This window comes from Nothoprocta perdicaria, unplaced genomic scaffold (assembly GCF_003342845.1).
Source record: "Nothoprocta perdicaria isolate Ctin4 unplaced genomic scaffold, notPer1 scaffold_67, whole genome shotgun sequence".
Lineage (NCBI taxonomy): Eukaryota > Metazoa > Chordata > Aves > Tinamiformes > Tinamidae > Nothoprocta > Nothoprocta perdicaria.
Genome location: NW_020455943.1, coordinates 1799697 through 1816202, shown reverse-complemented (window position 1 = coordinate 1816202; position 16506 = coordinate 1799697). Strand labels below are relative to the sequence as shown.

General features: G+C 45.0%; 1 protein-coding gene across 1 annotated transcript in view; it reads right to left on the bottom strand.

Annotated features, from left to right (window-relative positions):
• Positions 1–1706: 1706 nt before the first annotated feature.
• DBX2 (developing brain homeobox 2) overlaps positions 1707–16506 on the bottom strand; it is a 17933-nt gene continuing 3133 nt past the window's right edge. The window contains exons 4-6 of the mRNA XM_026050266.1: positions 9559–9654; positions 5349–5536; positions 1707–2986 (exon numbers count right to left, since the gene is read on the bottom strand). Of these exons, the coding sequence (XP_025906051.1) occupies positions 2666–2986; positions 5349–5536; positions 9559–9654 (605 nt within the window). The 3' untranslated portion in view covers positions 1707–2665. The remainder of the gene's footprint in view (positions 2987–5348; positions 5537–9558; positions 9655–16506) is intronic.

The following is a 16506-nucleotide window of genomic DNA, read 5'->3' as shown; positions in this document are numbered from 1 at the left end:
AAGAAATTTCTCTTTTAAAAAACGTAAAAGGGAGAGAATCAGCCTTGTTATGTGTTACAGGCCTAAGTCCGTCTGAACTAATTGAACATGCTCTTTTAGTTATAATTCAGAATTCATTATCCTAGAGTTTGAAGAAAGCTGGATCAGCATTTTCAAGTAAAGAGAGGTTTAACCTGGCATATCAAAGCTTTTTTCTATCTATGAAATTAAAATCAGGAAAAATAAAAAATAGGAAGTCTTAAAGGTTTGGAGGGCCATGAAGTGGTCCTCCTTTAAATAGGCTACCATGAAAACAGAACTTGCTCAGTTTAAAACATGTCAAACATTCCAACAGTGGATCCAATTCTGCATGAGCCTCCCTCAATCTTTGCCTCAGTGAAAGGTTCTGCAAACGTGACCAGTTCAGAGTTTCACAGCAGCTTACATGTGGTGCTTGCAGCAGCACCATCTACCAGGAGGCTTAGCAAAAGGACACAGGGGCTGTGAAAACTCTCCCACCCAGGGCTTCACACTGACACCTGGTAGGTGACACCATAAACCCCCCAAATGCCCCAACTGTGCACTAATTCTCTCCAAATTTCTTTGAATTGAAGCCCTAATGAATAATCCCCCAATCTATTTAATCATTCGATGACAATTTAGAAATCTCTGCATGCTTGTCTTCGTAGCTAGATGCCAGCAGATGCTGGTGCAGATGAATCTGGGCCACGAACTCTTGCTAATCCTTCAGACAGTCCTGCTCTGTTAGACCAGTCTCTATAATTTCAGCAGGACAATTAGAAGGTAAATTCATCCTTCTGTGTAATAAGCAGTATGTCTATGTATCTATCCACAAAAGGTGTGCAGAAAATGGGCAGTTTCTGAGGTTTCTACTGCTGGATAGGAATAAATTTCAGCTCACATGAGTAAACAGCATGTAAAGCACACTCACTTAAGGTGCTCAAGAGCCCTCGCAGGCTAGGTAGGTATCTAGGTAGCTTGTGCTAACAAGGGGTTTCTAACTTGAGGAAGAAAGGATTTCTTATTTTCTTTTTTTCTTTAAGAAAGCCTAAGAATGTACAAAGAATGACCTTACTGCAAGATGAGGACTACAAAGCTGAGCACATAAAGGCAGGACATGCACAAGAAATGATACAAACCTTGCCTCATTGTGCAGATTGTTATCACACAAACTCTGTCACTGCAATCTCAAATTCCTTAGCTGCCAATCTAAAATTTATTTTCCTTGATATGTTGCATTATTTGGGAGGTAGTAGAACATCTTCCAAAAGCCAAATTTTAAATAACAATTGTTTGGCTTTTTGAAAGACCACGACACACTTCAAAAAGCTGCAGAGCTCAAGGCAAGTAATTATAAACATGGCATGCATGATGAGGAGAGCCAGGCTGGATTATCATAGAGACCTTATCTGGCCATAAAACACAAGAGTCTGACAGAAATGAAAATCTTTTAAAAAACTAAATGTTCCTCAAAAGGTTTTGCCTGTAACATAAAAGTTTCAGTCTTTCTCCTCAACAAATGCATTCAATGAAGAACGATAAAAAAACACTTTCTATTCCCATTTTGAGATGGGAACGAGTGGATGAAGCAAGCAAAGCATTTCAAGTAAAGCAATTTTAATAATATGATTTCAGGCTACTTGTATTACACAGAATACTGTCCTGTCTTTGATACAGAAATATACTAATGTGCACTCATTGGCACCTGCTTAAATAGCAGTAAGTCAGGGATAAGACTACTACAGCGTGGCCTCTCTTCAAGTTCTTCTCCAAGAGGGCTATGGTGGCAATGTGTCCAGTTATAGTTCTGTTACTTGTTCCATTTGGGTTATAATTCCACATATCACCATCACAATTTTGAGACACAGAACAGTATACAAGAGATTCCACTAATATCTGACAAAGGCCACTGAAATTCAGAGTTACGAATGCTGGAAATTTCATCCAGGGGAGTAAAGAAAGGACCTGGGAATTGCATGTCTCAGTATTCATTTAAATCAAAGTAATTTAAATGCCAGTTATTTTATTAAGATTGGTTCATTGATTTGTCTTCTAATGCAACTTTACTATGGTAATGGGCTGACTTGCAGCCAGGCTATTTAGAACTAACTGGTAATAAGTGAAGACAGATGGAGAAAATATACTAAAAATTTTTATGTTCATCTAACATGAACCTATTGTGTCATTTTATCAATTTCAATAATACGCCCAAAGCAAATTATCGTGGGGTAGATACAGTTATTCCTGTGTGCAAAACAAGTCAATTGGTCTGACTGCAATGAGAGATAAAAGTGAGTCTCTATCACTCTATGTTTTAATGGATATCTATATACAGCACAGATGTATAAATCAGAGCAAAATTTCAGTTCCATGCTCTTCACTTCATTTTATCTACCATCAGTTCCTATTTCACTTTTAAGGTCAGTATAAGACTGGAAAAGACAGAAGAAAAGGCAGAGTATCAAGAATATTTCTTAAATCGTTAGTTGTTTGACATTTTAATGGTGTTAGGCTTTAGAAAACTGATGAGGCATAAACTAGTGAGCTTTACAGTGTCCAAATACAAACTAGTTAGCTTTACAGTGTCCAAATACTGTTAGTCTTAGAAGATCACCATCTGAAGCCTGTGCTCTTCACTCCGTTTGCAAATTGCCTCTTCATTTGCTTAGGTTGACGATGTGACTGCCTTATGTGCAGTGTCTTGGTCAGGATACAGATAGAGTGGGCTCTGTGAGGAGTTTGCTCTTGGAGGTGGCTGTGTGCTAAGGAGTCTTTCGGAAGTTCCTGGGGAGTTCTCCCTCCACCTTGTACTTGCCTGCTCCTGAGACACTTCCCACACAGAAGGGCATGGGGAGGGAAAATTCACGGTGGATCTTGAGAGGTAGTTCTCCTGAAGACTCTCTTCTTGGAGGCACCTGTTTGAAAGCACTTCTTTTTCTTTGGAGTTTCGCCATTTCATCCTTCGGTTCTGAAACCAAATTTTCACCTGTTTTGAAATTAATGAGAGCTTATTACTATTCTTTTGTTGAAGCAACTTTGTCTTAACAGCATTTTTTTATTTTTCTTTTCCATATGCTCCTAAAATAAAACCCATTTTCTAAAAATTGTGAATCGCAAAGTTTGAAAATGGGAATTCAAAGGCATTCATGATGGAAAAAAACTCAGGCAAATACACAGCTGAGAACTTCTTTTTACATTAGAGAAATGTGTTGGGAGGTGAATCAGTCAGATTACTTGGACCACATTCTTCTTATTTTTCTTTGAAACATTTATATTAAGAAATTCCAGTTATTAAGATACTTGTATGAAGAGTTATAGAATCATAGAATGCTTGAGGTTGGAAGGGGCCTCAGAGGTCATCTAGGCCAACCCCCCTGCACACGCAGGGTCAGCTAGAGCACGTGGCACAGGGCTGCGTCCAAGCGGGTTTGGAAGATCTCCAAAGAAGGAGACTCCACAACCTCCCTGGGCAGCCTGTGCCAGGGCTCTGTCACCCTCACTGTCAAGAAGTGTTTTCTCAAGTTCCTTTGGAACTTTTGGTGCCTCAGCTTGTGGCCGTTTCCTCTAGTCCTGTCACTGGCCACCACTGAAAAGAGGCCGCCCCCCTCCTCCTCACTGTCTCCCTTGAGGTATTTATACACGCTGATCAGGTCCCCCCTCAGCCTCCTCTTCTCCAGGCTGAACAGGCCCAGCTCCCTCGGCCTTTGCTCATAGGGCAGATGTTCCAGGCCCCTGATCATCCTGGTAGTCCTGCGCTGGACTCTCTCCAGCAGCTCCACATCCCTCTTGTACTTGCAAAAGGTTGGAGAATCACAGCCTAAGACGGCAGATGTTGCTCCTACCAGTCAGAATATCTAAGAACTGACCCTCATGAGAGCTTTATGAGAAAAAACTCTGGAGGACATAATCTGTTCTATCATTATCATGAGATATTTTTCCTGTAATGTTAGTTGTTCTCTCTGTCTCACTCCATTATTTCTTATTTCCCTGGGCACTCTCGAATATCGAGAATACAGAAAAAAGCTCAAGGATATAACTGTAGTATTAAGAATTTGACTATATACTGGGAATTTTTAGGCAGCTCACCAGAGAGTGCAATTCCACGTTTTCATCAAAAAGAAATAGTTTATTCTGTAGAAATTACAGCCGTGCTCATTGTGCTGAGAAGGGCCACAATTCTGCATTTTGTTCTTTACGGTTGCAGTGCTTGAGACAGAGTCAAAGACTCATTCACGCTGCAAGGAACCACTGCAGCCCACAAGATCCATCCCCTTACTGAAGTGCCATGTTAGAGCAGGTTGCTTCAGGCCTTCTCAAGCTCTAAAAACCTCCAAGACGAAAATGACAAGAGCTCCCATTACCATTCCCAGGTTTTTGGCTCACCAGATCGCTTCAGCTCTGATGTTCTTTGGCACTTTCACCCTGACCACATGCACAGAAATGCAGCCGCACTGTAACTCTCTCACCCCTTTTAGGACTCTGTAGACCTGCATCTCCTCCTGCACCTTCAGAATCCCACCTGCCAGGTGCCACCATGCTCATTTTCTGCTGTTGCACACCCTCCCAAACATTTTTCTTAAGATTCTGCACTCTTCAAGCCAGGCACTTTTTCCTTGCCTGCATTTGCAGCTAGCTCAGGCCTCTGAGAATCCGGATTTGGCTACTGCCTCTAGGCATCATCATTAACACGTTTTCAGTCTGAACAACTGGCCGGAGGCATTAAGCCCTCAGCTAAGCTCTGGAGCTCTGCAGTGGGCCTAGTCAGAGTCATGTGAAAATCCCCATGATATACAAATTAGTAAGGCGAGTGGGAGCCTCTTGGAAGGTCATCCTGCGAAATCCCGCTCACAGGGTTTCTATCAAGTCTGAGGATCCCTTCCCTGATGGAGCTGTGCTTGTTTCCGTAGGGATGGCTGCCCCTTGGGAGTGACTGCAGAGCCCAGGGGGCAGGAGGCCACGGGGGCTCCGTGGGCTCCGTGTTGGCCAAGGGAGGCAGGGGGCCCCGCGCGCGGCCCTCAGCGCCACTCGCTTCCCCAGAGCCCCTGAGGGCGCCGGCGCCACACACCAGGAGCGGGAGCTGGAAACGAAATTCAAAGGTCATTTACTCCCGCTTGGCGCTGAAACGGAGCCATCCACTTCGGAATGAACCTCCTCAGGGAACAAACGAGGGACAGACCCTTGTTCAAGAACTCCTTGGCTAAAACTGCCACTGATCAACCAGCACGTTTGCTCAGGGAAGGTGCTCAGGGCTGCCCCTGGGCTGGGCAATCTTCCCTCTGTAAAGCCATTTGAAAGACTTTTGCTTCAAAAGGACAGAAAGTCATGGATGTTCTATCACTGCTCCTTACCTGTGACTCCTTTAGACCCAGGTTAATGGCCAGTTTCTTCCTGTCTGTTTTACTGATGTACTTCTGTTTCTGAAACATCTTCTCCAAAGCCTTCCTCTGGTCTTCAGAAAACACTGCTCTTCTTAATATACCTCTCCGGGCTTTTGAGCTAGACTCCTGGGTCAGAAGAGGCAGGACACTTTCCTCTCCTAGTGGAAACAGATAAGAGTTTCACATAATACCTAACACAGAGAAATATTAAGTGTTGTCTGTTAAACGGCTAGCAGGCTGGTGCCTCGCTTTTGATTTGTTGGTGTTGCAAGTGTGTGGAAACTTCAGCCACATTAAGCGAGGACTAAATCTTCTCCTGAATCTAGAGGTGCTGTCAGTGGTCACAAGCCTCCCCTTGACATGGTAAAAAGTAAATCAGATGAGTTCATAGAGGAGCATTAACACAGGACCTCTATACACTCCACTGTAAAATCCAAGTATGGACAGAGAAAAGCTTCTCCCTTTTCCTTTGCATATTATCCTCACCAAGTAAACTGCAGCAAGCTTTCCCAGGAGTTTCTCTCAGTATGAAATACAGTGCCAGATAGATGTGGTCTGTAACTCAGATTTAAAGGAGCTAAGTAGGCTTTAGATAGCTTAGTTTTCTAAAGAAAAGCCTGTCAGGGTGAACTTTCTCTCAGAAAAATCACTGGCCATTCACTTATTTATTCTGGACACTGCAGCAATTTCTTTATTACAGGATTTGGAAAGCACTTGGAATTATTTCCTTCAGCCTGTTCTCTAATCCCACCGAAAGCCCCGGGAGGACAGTTTGCAGCAAGTTCAGTCATATCCCCCAGATCCATGTCTGGAAAGGGATCTCCTGGAGATCCCCCACCCCGGGTAACAGTCTCAAAGACAGGGGACAGAATTAGAGTGGAGGAACTGGGAGTATCCACAGTGCCTGTTTGTTGCCCTCACATGGAGCATGGGAAAAACCAAGCCCATTGTGTCACCTGCAATTTGGGCTCTAAAGATGAAAGGTGTTGAGGACACCTTCCCACCCACCTGCCTCCCAGCTGCCTCCAAGATGCCTCCTGAACACGGGAACACTGCCAAGCAACTCCTGTCCAGGGGCTCAGCATTTCAGGATCAGCGCCAACAACAAAATTCCCAGATTCTCTAAAAGATTACACATTATTTTCATGAAAAGTCTACCTGCTCTAGTCAGCTGTAGTGGCAGTGGAAGGAAATGAAATGAACTTGTTCAACAAATATGATGCTCTTTAAAACATTACTCCTGTACGTGTCCTCTCCAGCCATGGTCAGAAGAATATCAGAAGCTGAGCAATATAAAATGATCTTTCCCTGAAGCACTTCCTATCACCCAACACTACCGATTCAGAGACCACAGGATTTAGTGGCTCCTGCCAGACAGGTGTTCCTCCAATTTTCCTAAACCTTAAGGAACTCATCTGCATATCTGGCCCCCATAACAGCCTCTGGCAATAAATAATTATTTAAAGTGTTACAATATAAAGAAATTTAGACTTATATAAATATATTTCAACTTCTAAAATAACATCTGAAACTGTATTAAAAATCATAGCCTACTGGTTAATGTTCTGGTACATATCACACAGTGAGACACAGACTGTCAAAAGTAAAAAAGGACTGTGTGAAGAACAGAGCCCAAAATGGACATTTGTGCAAGCAGGGCTCACATTCCCTGCAGGCTGCAACTGCTGCCCCCCAAAGACCCTTCCTGCCCAGGGAGCTGGGACAAACTTCCCTTTGCCTTTCTTCCTCAAGCAGGTCTCCCATCCTTCTCGTGCAGCTTAGGGACCTTTCTCCAGATGGTCTCCGGGTGGTTCCTGATCAATCATTAAGACTTTTTACAGATTATTGGAAGGTGAAGTCTGAGAGCGGAGCAGTTTGAACTGAAACTTTCTCTCATTTTCCCTGCTGATATGAGGCAGGGAAAGAGGTTTAGCAGGGCCGGGCCTAAGCTCCACAATGGAGCTGTCACCCGAGGACAGCGACTGCCACATTATGTGACCCCTTAAAATTTGTCTTGCCTGGCTGGTTGTTCACAGTCAATCAGCTAAGAAACAACCTCCTGCTGCAGCACTGAGGCTCCAGTTAATTCCCATGCAGGAATTAAAAAACCTGCTTAAAACCTGTGTAAGGCCAGTGGGATAGTGAAGAATCTTCACAGTGCAGCAGACTGTAAGTGCCCAACTAAAGCAAACTTAATCACAGGCAGGACACAGATAAGCATTAGGGACCTGCCCTTGAGTCAGCACCAGGGCAAAAATCCTCTAGCTTGAGGAAGCCCAGAGATCTTTCTAAAGGGTGTCTCACGTTCCAACATATATTCTGGCTCTGCATGCAAAAAAATATATTTCAGTTTCTGAATTAAAGGATATTCTGAGATGCTGGGGATGGGCAGGAGCTCACACACTGCACCAATTCTCCTGCAGTCTGTCACTCTGAACATGCATCAAAAGGTTCAGTGCTCTGCTGACAGAAATGTGAATCTGTTACCAACTCTTTCCTATGTTGCTGGTTTAGTTTTTGTTTTGCCTTTTTTTTTTTTTATTTAAAAAAAAAAAGTCTTTCCTTCGTATCCTAATATATAGTGATAAATGTCTTCTTAATCTGTGGAACAATCTTCATTTGCCTTCATGGCAGAGACCACCTTGAAGGAGCAAGTAAAAGCTTTAGTCATGGTTTCCATTTTTTCATTGGAATTCAATACATTCTAGTTAAATGGACAATTAATAGGTCACTTCCAAAATAGTAGTGTATCAGTCCTGGTTAATAAACAATCCCCACAGTTGATAATAGGCCTATGTATTCAGCGAGTCCCTGTATACACTCAGCTCATCCACTAAATCCCTTTTCAGGTAGACAGGGTTATATGGGAAGATGAGCTAGAATGAGTCTATAAAAGTCAGCTTCATTCACTGCTTTATTTTTCAGTCAAGTGCTTTAAATGGTGTCCAGAAAATCTCTTGGAATGTGAGACAGGAGAAAAGACTGGCACACAGAGTATTGCTTTATGGCCATACAAAAGGGCAAATGACCCTTGCCCAGGCCTTTTCAGCGCGAAATGGTTCCTAAAGTTCATCTGCACAGTGAAAAATTGTGGTGAGGTCGCGTGTGGATGAGTAAAGTGAAAGTGGGGATTGGTCACGGTGCTGTCAGCCTTTGTGGGAGCGCCGGGGCCACGTAGGACGCTCTGTGGGAAAGTGTCGGCCCCCTAAAGAGGGGCTCACGAACTTGCAGCTCATTAAACTGCCAGCATTTGCTGCCTCACTTGTCAGGAAGCATTCCGCTCAGCAACTGCCCTTCCGAAGCGTCCATAAAACACACGCACGCCGGCGGGAAGGGCTCGGAGGCAACTGGGATAAGAAAGTAGATGCTGCAGCACACGTAAGCTCCACTTCTCGGTCGGATTTCACACGCGTTTTGGTCCTTTTGCTTCATTTTGGATGCCCAGGAAATGCCTCCTCGCTTTGTTTTCACATATATTTCTCCTTGTGTTTACACAAACTTATGTATTAGAGCCATAAACATCTAAACTCATGAATAATCACTCCTACATGGTGGCCCAGACACTTGGTGATCAAGGTTAAATTTAAATATGGCTTAGAAGAAATGTATTGCAGATCTCAACCCTGAGCATATAATACTGGCCCAAATTCTCTTTGATTAATCTCTTTATTTACAAAAAATTTACAATTTTTTACATTGTAAATAAAAAATATCAATTTAAACATGTGCATGCATTTGATTGCTAAGACTGTATGACTGTTTTATCTAAATAATGTTACTGCTTTCTGAGTCTTGACGTACGCCAAGCAGACAAGAAAAAGCAGCATCCACTTTATGATCTACCCAGCTCTTTTCTTCTCCTATTTGCAAACGTTTATTGACACAGATTTTAAAAAGAGTTAATGATTTTTAAAGAATCTTTTCAGGCAAGCTGCAAACAAGGAGCTTTCCTGGGCTAGTGCTGTCTGGGCGTCTCAGTGCCACTGGGAACCTCTCACAATTGCTCAGTGTACTTAAGTTTGATAAATCTTTGGAAACCTCCTGAATAGGATGGCTGTGATTTTACTACGGAATTAGCTGCTGCCATTGCATCACCAATTAGTTCTCCAGGCCGCATTAAATCCTGCTGCTCCGGTTTACAGAGCAACTCAAGCATCACTGATGAAGCATAAAAACTTACTTGGAAAAGCAGTGGGGGAGGCCGGGTGCTGACAGGACCCACCGCAGCACGCGGAGCAGAGCGGCGGCGCCCGCACGAAGAACTGCTTGCAGAGAGCTGCAAAGAAAGCACAGAGCTCAGCGACGCTGCCGTCAGCGTCCTGCACACACTGGCACTGCCTACAGCCCCGTCCCACCAGCTCTTTGCGCCTCTTCCTTGCAAGGCAGGGATATTTTTAAGGGAAACAAGGAGCTGCTCTTTATGTTTTTGCAAGGTTGCTCTCTACACATAGCTCAAATGCTAATATGCAAAACTTTCACCATACATGTGTCACGGCAGGGAAGCCCTGCCCGTGTGAAACTTACCTCTGTAACTGCTGCAACTGTGATTTTTACTAAATATTAGGTTTGAACACATTACTTACATAACGAGCATCATGAATACGAGAAAGTTATTCTAAACAGCTATAGGAGGCATAACATCCTAGAAAACAGCCCTTATAAATCAAAACACATCTACAAATAAATCCTGCTCCTTTGGCTTGTACTCCTGTGCTGTCGCTTGCACTCAAACAAATGAGGACTTCAAGAAATATTGAACCTTTAAGAGAGAAACACAAAACGCAATGAGATGATCGAGTTGGTCTTCATGGAAACTTTTCCACAAACTGCAGGGCTGGATATTCTGCCACCCTGACGCTGAAATACCTTGCTGAACAAGTGCTGTCATGAATTTAAACACACCACTTGCTGAGGAAGGCTCCACAATGAAAAAATAAAATGATTTTTAAAACTCTGCAAAATCATCCCATTCAATTAGGTGATCCTTGGTAATACTTCCATAGAAATTTCTGAACCAATGAATTGTAAGTTGAAGTTGAGAACATGAAGTACATAACGGTATGTGACACAGCCCGGAGAGAGAGCAGGGTAAATACAAATTGAACGAGCTGTGTCAGAGGGAGAACCCACTCCTAAACACGGAGAAACAGGGAAAGTTCCTGTCTATTCCCTGAATTTCAGCCTGTATGCAAGAGCTGCAAGCACAAAGACAAGATGATGGGTCGGCATCAGAACTGAAGACCTGAATTTTCGCTGAGAAAGCCCTAAACAAGCCACATATTTCCACGGATGCTGCTGTGAATGATTTGGTGCTCTAGTACAGCGCGGTGGTGAAACAGTGCGGATCCACAAGGACAGGGAGATCCGACACGTCTGCTCAAACCGATGGGAATTTGGCTTTTGTCTTTCTTGGGCTTTTGGCTTAGTTCCCTGCTATGTTTGCAGCCTGCATGGGAGTTTGCCTCCAGGAGAGGACGCGTGTTTAAGAAAGAAGGTGCAGAAGACACCCTCACACTGATCCAAACCACGCGGTTCCCGGGGCAACATCTGAAGATGGACTCACTCCACATCCTGTGGGATAAGCAACGGCATTGCATCTCCCTAAATCCATGGCATAGCATCCAGCCTAGAAACTGCAGCGTGCCCCTAGCAAGAGGCGGCGCCGCGGGCGGCCCCGGGAGCCCCGCGCAGAGCAAGGTGCCAGGGCACCTCTAAACACGCCTGAAGTGTTCAAAATCCCGCACAATGTGCTTGGAATTCTGACCTTGGCTATGCTTTAATTTTGTGGGCACATGCATCACGGCCACTGCACTGAGATTTACTGCTCAACATCTAGGGAGAACACTTCGCTGTTTACATAGGGCTGAAAATTTCTGACCTCTCAGATCATGAGCTTGGTATTTACTGGTCAGAAGGAAGCACGCACTAACCTAAAAGTAGAGTTTGCTCCAGGCCATGTGGTTTAAGCATTATCCATGGGCCAAATCCTAATAATTCATATTCAGATGCTCCTTTTTCTGCTCAGCAATTCCATCTCCCAAACACAGAGGCTGTGTGGTACTAGGTGCCTCACAAAGCACTGAGATTTTGCAGGCTTGGCCTCAGTTGCATGAAAATGAGATACTGGACTATGATAGAAATGCCTTTTGGCACTCCAAAAATTGTACTATAAAGCAAGTACTCCATGCTTTAAAAAAAATTTATCATGTCATAAACATAAGAGGATGAAATATCTAAAATGAAACCAATAATTTATTTTCACATTTTAGCACAAGGTAAATTCCTTGATGCTGCAGCTGCTTACAAAATTTTAGTAATAATTCTCTTTTACATTCAGCTTTGAGATTTCACATTTTACGAGCACACTATTAATGGATACTAAACATGCAAGTCAAACTCAAGCTCCTCCAGTGCTAAAACTCAAAACTCAGGGATTGGTTCAGCCACCGGTATTTTAAAATACACCACGAGTCTTAAGATGGTCTAAGCTCAAAAATCCTTCCGTGCTAAAAAGTTGTACTTTTTATGTACAGGATGGTAAGATTTCCTGCCCATTCTCCCCCATTTTGAGAGCAAATTCCTAAGTACCTCACAACGGAGATGGGTAAAATGCTAGAGGGCTCAGGGCTGTGTGAAAACAGCCCTCAAAAACCTCGAGCTGAGGCTAAGCCCAAGGCAGCAGCTCTCTGCAGCGGTGCCTGCGCTCCAGCCCTGAAGGAAGGGCCAGAAACTCGGGAACTTTTCCACCCACCAAGTTGTCACCGGAAAACGGCCACCGCCGACACCCGCCGGCTCTCGGCGATGGGGACACGAGACTTGTGCAAGGCCACACAAAGGTTCAGGCCTCCGAGAGGGTCTGAAGAAAGAGAGGTCTAAGGCGACAGTCCAGGCCACCTCTGGAAGTGCCTCTCTCTGTGGTGCCCTTGGACTGGACAGGGTATGTGGACAACGGGTTAGGCAAGACCCAGCTTTGGAAGGCAGCTAATGCAGTCGGTGCTGCGGGAGGGACACGGTGAAAACAGCAACGAGAGAAACCAGCCACAAAGGCACTGTTTTCCTTGCGTTTCAGCAAGTCGCAGGTTGTTTAGATCTAAACAGTTTCCTCCAACAAGCCTGAAACAGGGCCACGTGCAGCAGGAGGGCTCTTGGCGGGCTGCTCGCTGCTGCAAGCCCAGTGCAAAGCCACCACAGGCCAAACTGCTCCGGTCCCGGCCGCACGACACGGATCCTACCCGAGCACTGCCAGTGTATCTGCTGCGGGACGACTAGCTCCAACCAGCCTGAAGGGTCAAGACTGGCTAAAACACACTTAGATGAAAAACAACGTGGGTTTTTTTTCCCCTCCTGTTCCAAGTGGTTTCAAGTGTTCACTTGGGTAAGTAACGATACTCATTAAGGAGCTGGAATATATTTTTCCAGGGTGAAATCTGAGATTTTTCACTTAGTACCGGATTCCAGGAGCTGAGGCTTTAACAAAGCACACCAAATTGCCCAGGGCTCTTGAGGAAGATGTAAAGACCTCAACAGTACATAGCAAATAACAGAATTACATGAAAAAATGCCAGGAAAAGGCACCTTCACGAGGGAAATGATGTCCCGCAGTCCACACCACTGAAAATATTGACTCAAGACGTGACTAAGCACCATTTCCACAGGCCTCTTCCCTTCTCACAGAGGGTGCAGCTGGTTTTGCCAGAGGAGAGGGCACTGCCCAGCCAACACTCTGCCCACAAGAAACCTTCTTTCCCCAGAAAACACCTGCAGAACAGCAGGGTCTTTAGACTGGTTAGGCAACAAGTTAATTGATTTAGGGAAACGGGTCCCAGGACTAGGGAAAATCTCAAGCTAGCAGAAAATCTTCTGCCTGTGGTTTCAGTGAGAGCTACAGGGCTACATGTCACTTCAGGACACAGCCTGGCTGCCAGCCAGCTTGCAAGCAATAAATAGTGAGCACACATTGGAGCAAGATCTACTCACTATTAGGGGGCCCAAGACCAAGTAAACCACTTAACTCCAGTAACTCAAGCATCTTTTTATCAGGAATTAAACGCAGGTTTCCCCAGCAGTTGGGAATAAAATACACTGGCTAAAATAAGAGTGTTGGATGACACAATTAACATTATTATTGCATTGAGGAGAAAAAATGACGCTGCTCCGGAGAGCCGGCCTGCAGAGTTAGGCTTGGTTCCCTTTCCCTGCATTCCTACTCATTTGCTCACAGCTCCTCTGTTACTTGAGGCAAGTTCCTTCTTTTGCCCTCTTCCCTCCTCTTGGCAATGCAGAAGGCGTCTCCCATCCCACTGGCACAGGGTGAGGAAAAACGCATTAAAATGTAAAGTACCCAGTGTCTGAGAAAGAGAAGCCTCATCTATGCTGTAGAAAAGATGCTGAGCACTACAAGACCTATTTATTTTTAAGACATTCTTTTTCTAACTGTTTGGCGTATTTTGTTACATGTACTGTACTATATTCTATTCCATTCCTGTAGGCAAAATCCAGTAAACTCAATTTTTCTGCACATTTGGCAAGGAAAACATCTCACTCATGCTCATATTATTTCTTTCACTGTGCTTTTCACTTTCATATCTCTCTATATTAATCAAAATACCAAGAGAAAGCAGCGTGCCGGATTCCCACCACACATCCCAGGGAACACACGCAGGCTGTACAGCACTTACTGCCAGCCTGCTCCAGGGCCAGGTACCTGAAAAGAAGTTGGAAACTTCTTGGAAAGCGTTTCCAGGGATCCGAGTAACGAGCACCTGCCAGCGAGGCCACTGGAGCTGCTGTGGGGCAGCTCTTCTGGAAACCAGGTCCAGGATGGGGCTCTTGCCGCCTCCCCCGTGCCACGACACGCTGCATCCCACCCTCTCAGCATGATCTTACTGAGGAAAACTGCCAAATCCTCTAATTTACCCAAAGACAGCGACACGCAGCCGCTAGAGTACAAGGAGAGGGACCAAACTCCGGAGCGATGAGCAGAAACTGCCCTTGCACAGGGCCTGGCAGCACGGCGAGAAGTTTGGGGGTCCCTTTTGCTCAGTTTTTCCCCTTAGAATAACTTTGGAGAAGCGCTTAAAAGATATAGAGAGATAAACACTTGAAATGATCAAACCTGCTCTCTCAAAACTTGTAAAATACGGGTATGGAAACTGGCTGATAAAACTCCGTGGCTGCAGGGCTCCTTCCAAAGGGAAAGGCGCCCGGAGCAGATGTCTCAGATCAAGAGTCCCGTCCCACGCGGCCTCTCTGCAGCCACGGACCACAGTTTCCCAGTTTACAAAAAGAACACGGGATTTTCATTCTTTGGGACTTTTATAGAGTGTTAAAAGACATTTTAAAAGGGAGTGATTTGTTCGTGTTTTTCTTTGATAGAAGCTTTAGATACATGTTATTTTTGGAACTGTAAAAAGGCTTAGCTTATTCGGTTCAGTCCCCAGTGTGATTTTATATTCTCTGCTTTCTCAAAACTTTTGGTGCCCTCACCGGAATTTTGGGCTATATCAACAATACAGATCCCTGAAACCAATAATTCTGGGGTTTTTTTTTTCCAGTTCTGTTTTCTATGGCAGTTCTATTTTTTTTTCTTTTAAAAACCCTGAATATATTGTCAAGATATTCTGAGCACTTTTGGTCCCTGCATGACTTATAAAACACGTGCTAGTTCAGAAAGATAAATAATTAATAATAATAATAGTTTAACATGTTCAGCACTCCTCTTAAGGACCCAGGGCAAAATACTTCAAAATGCCGTGTGGTTTGGGGAGGGTCCAAACAGGGAAATGTTTGTTCATCCTAAAACTCATACAAAACAGGGAACAGAAAACCTTTCCTAGCGTTAATTCCTTACCCAAAGCACCTTCCATTACTCCCTGAAGCCTAAGAATTCCTATTCCCACGGAGCAGTTCTGCCCCGTCACCACACAAACCAGCGCCGCGACGCGCTGCCTGCTCTCGAGTGGGGGTGTCCGCAGCACCAGCAGAGCACGTCCCCTCGACGGAAACGCCGCAGAAACCACAAAACCGAGCTCAAAAAGGCACTCCGGACCTAATTTATACCTAAGAAAGTTCATAAGCACTCAGCACTTCAGGCCCCCTAGGTCAGATCTGCATCTCTCTCTCTATATATATATATAAATTTGCTGCACGTCTCATACGTTAGTGACTTGTGTCCAAGTGCATAATGCATGAGGAAGCCTAGATTTAATCACGGCTCAAATACAACGTCCTGCTCCTTCAGCTGCAAAGTCCCTCCGAACGCCCCGGTTCCTGCGGGATCAGGCTGTAGCGCGGGAGCAAAACCCGCCCCGGCAAAGCACTGCTAACGCCACGGCTCCCACCTCCGTCCCACGGGGCGGGAAGAAGAACTAATCCTGGAAATAAGCACTCGGAAAACCGGGCATGCAGTAGCGTCTAAAATAACCAAGGAAAGTTTATCTGGCGAGATGAGTGGCAGGGAATCTCCGGTCGCCCTCGGTGCTGTGCAAGGAGAAACGTGGAATTAGCGCTAGGACTTTCTGAGGAAAAAAGCCCAGGTACCTATGCCATAAAGCTGGACTTACCCCGTTTCCGGGGCCAGCCTGCACCGTATAAGCACCTGCTTATACATAGAGATATACACTTAAATAACTGAGGTCTGGGATATCCGGAAACATTCACGTACATTTCTTTGACTCTGTCTTGCTTTACCTTAACAGCACGTCAAGAGGAACGAAGTATTTTTCGGATGTTGCAGAACAGTTAGTAGGGTTTAATGAAAACAAAACAAGTAGTGCTTGAAAAGCAAAGGACTGCTGTTAATTCTGGTGCCAAAATGAGCCTTCGGGGGCTATGCCTTAAAACCGTATTTCAATAAACCCACTTCGGTCTGTCTTACTTCCATTTAAGTCTATTTAAACTACATGAAACTACATGAACACGTATCAGAGCTCTAAAAACCCCACGGGAGGCTGAAATACACCGGCATTCCGCAAGGAAACACCAAAACACGGCACAGACCGCGAGCCGAGTTTCACCAATTCGATGTCCAGCTGCCCCGCGCCTCCAGGCGCTCCCGCTCCGTCCCCGCGCCCGCGCCCGCTTCGGCTGCGCGCCGAGCGCACGGCGGCCGCCGCTCCCGCCGCTGCCG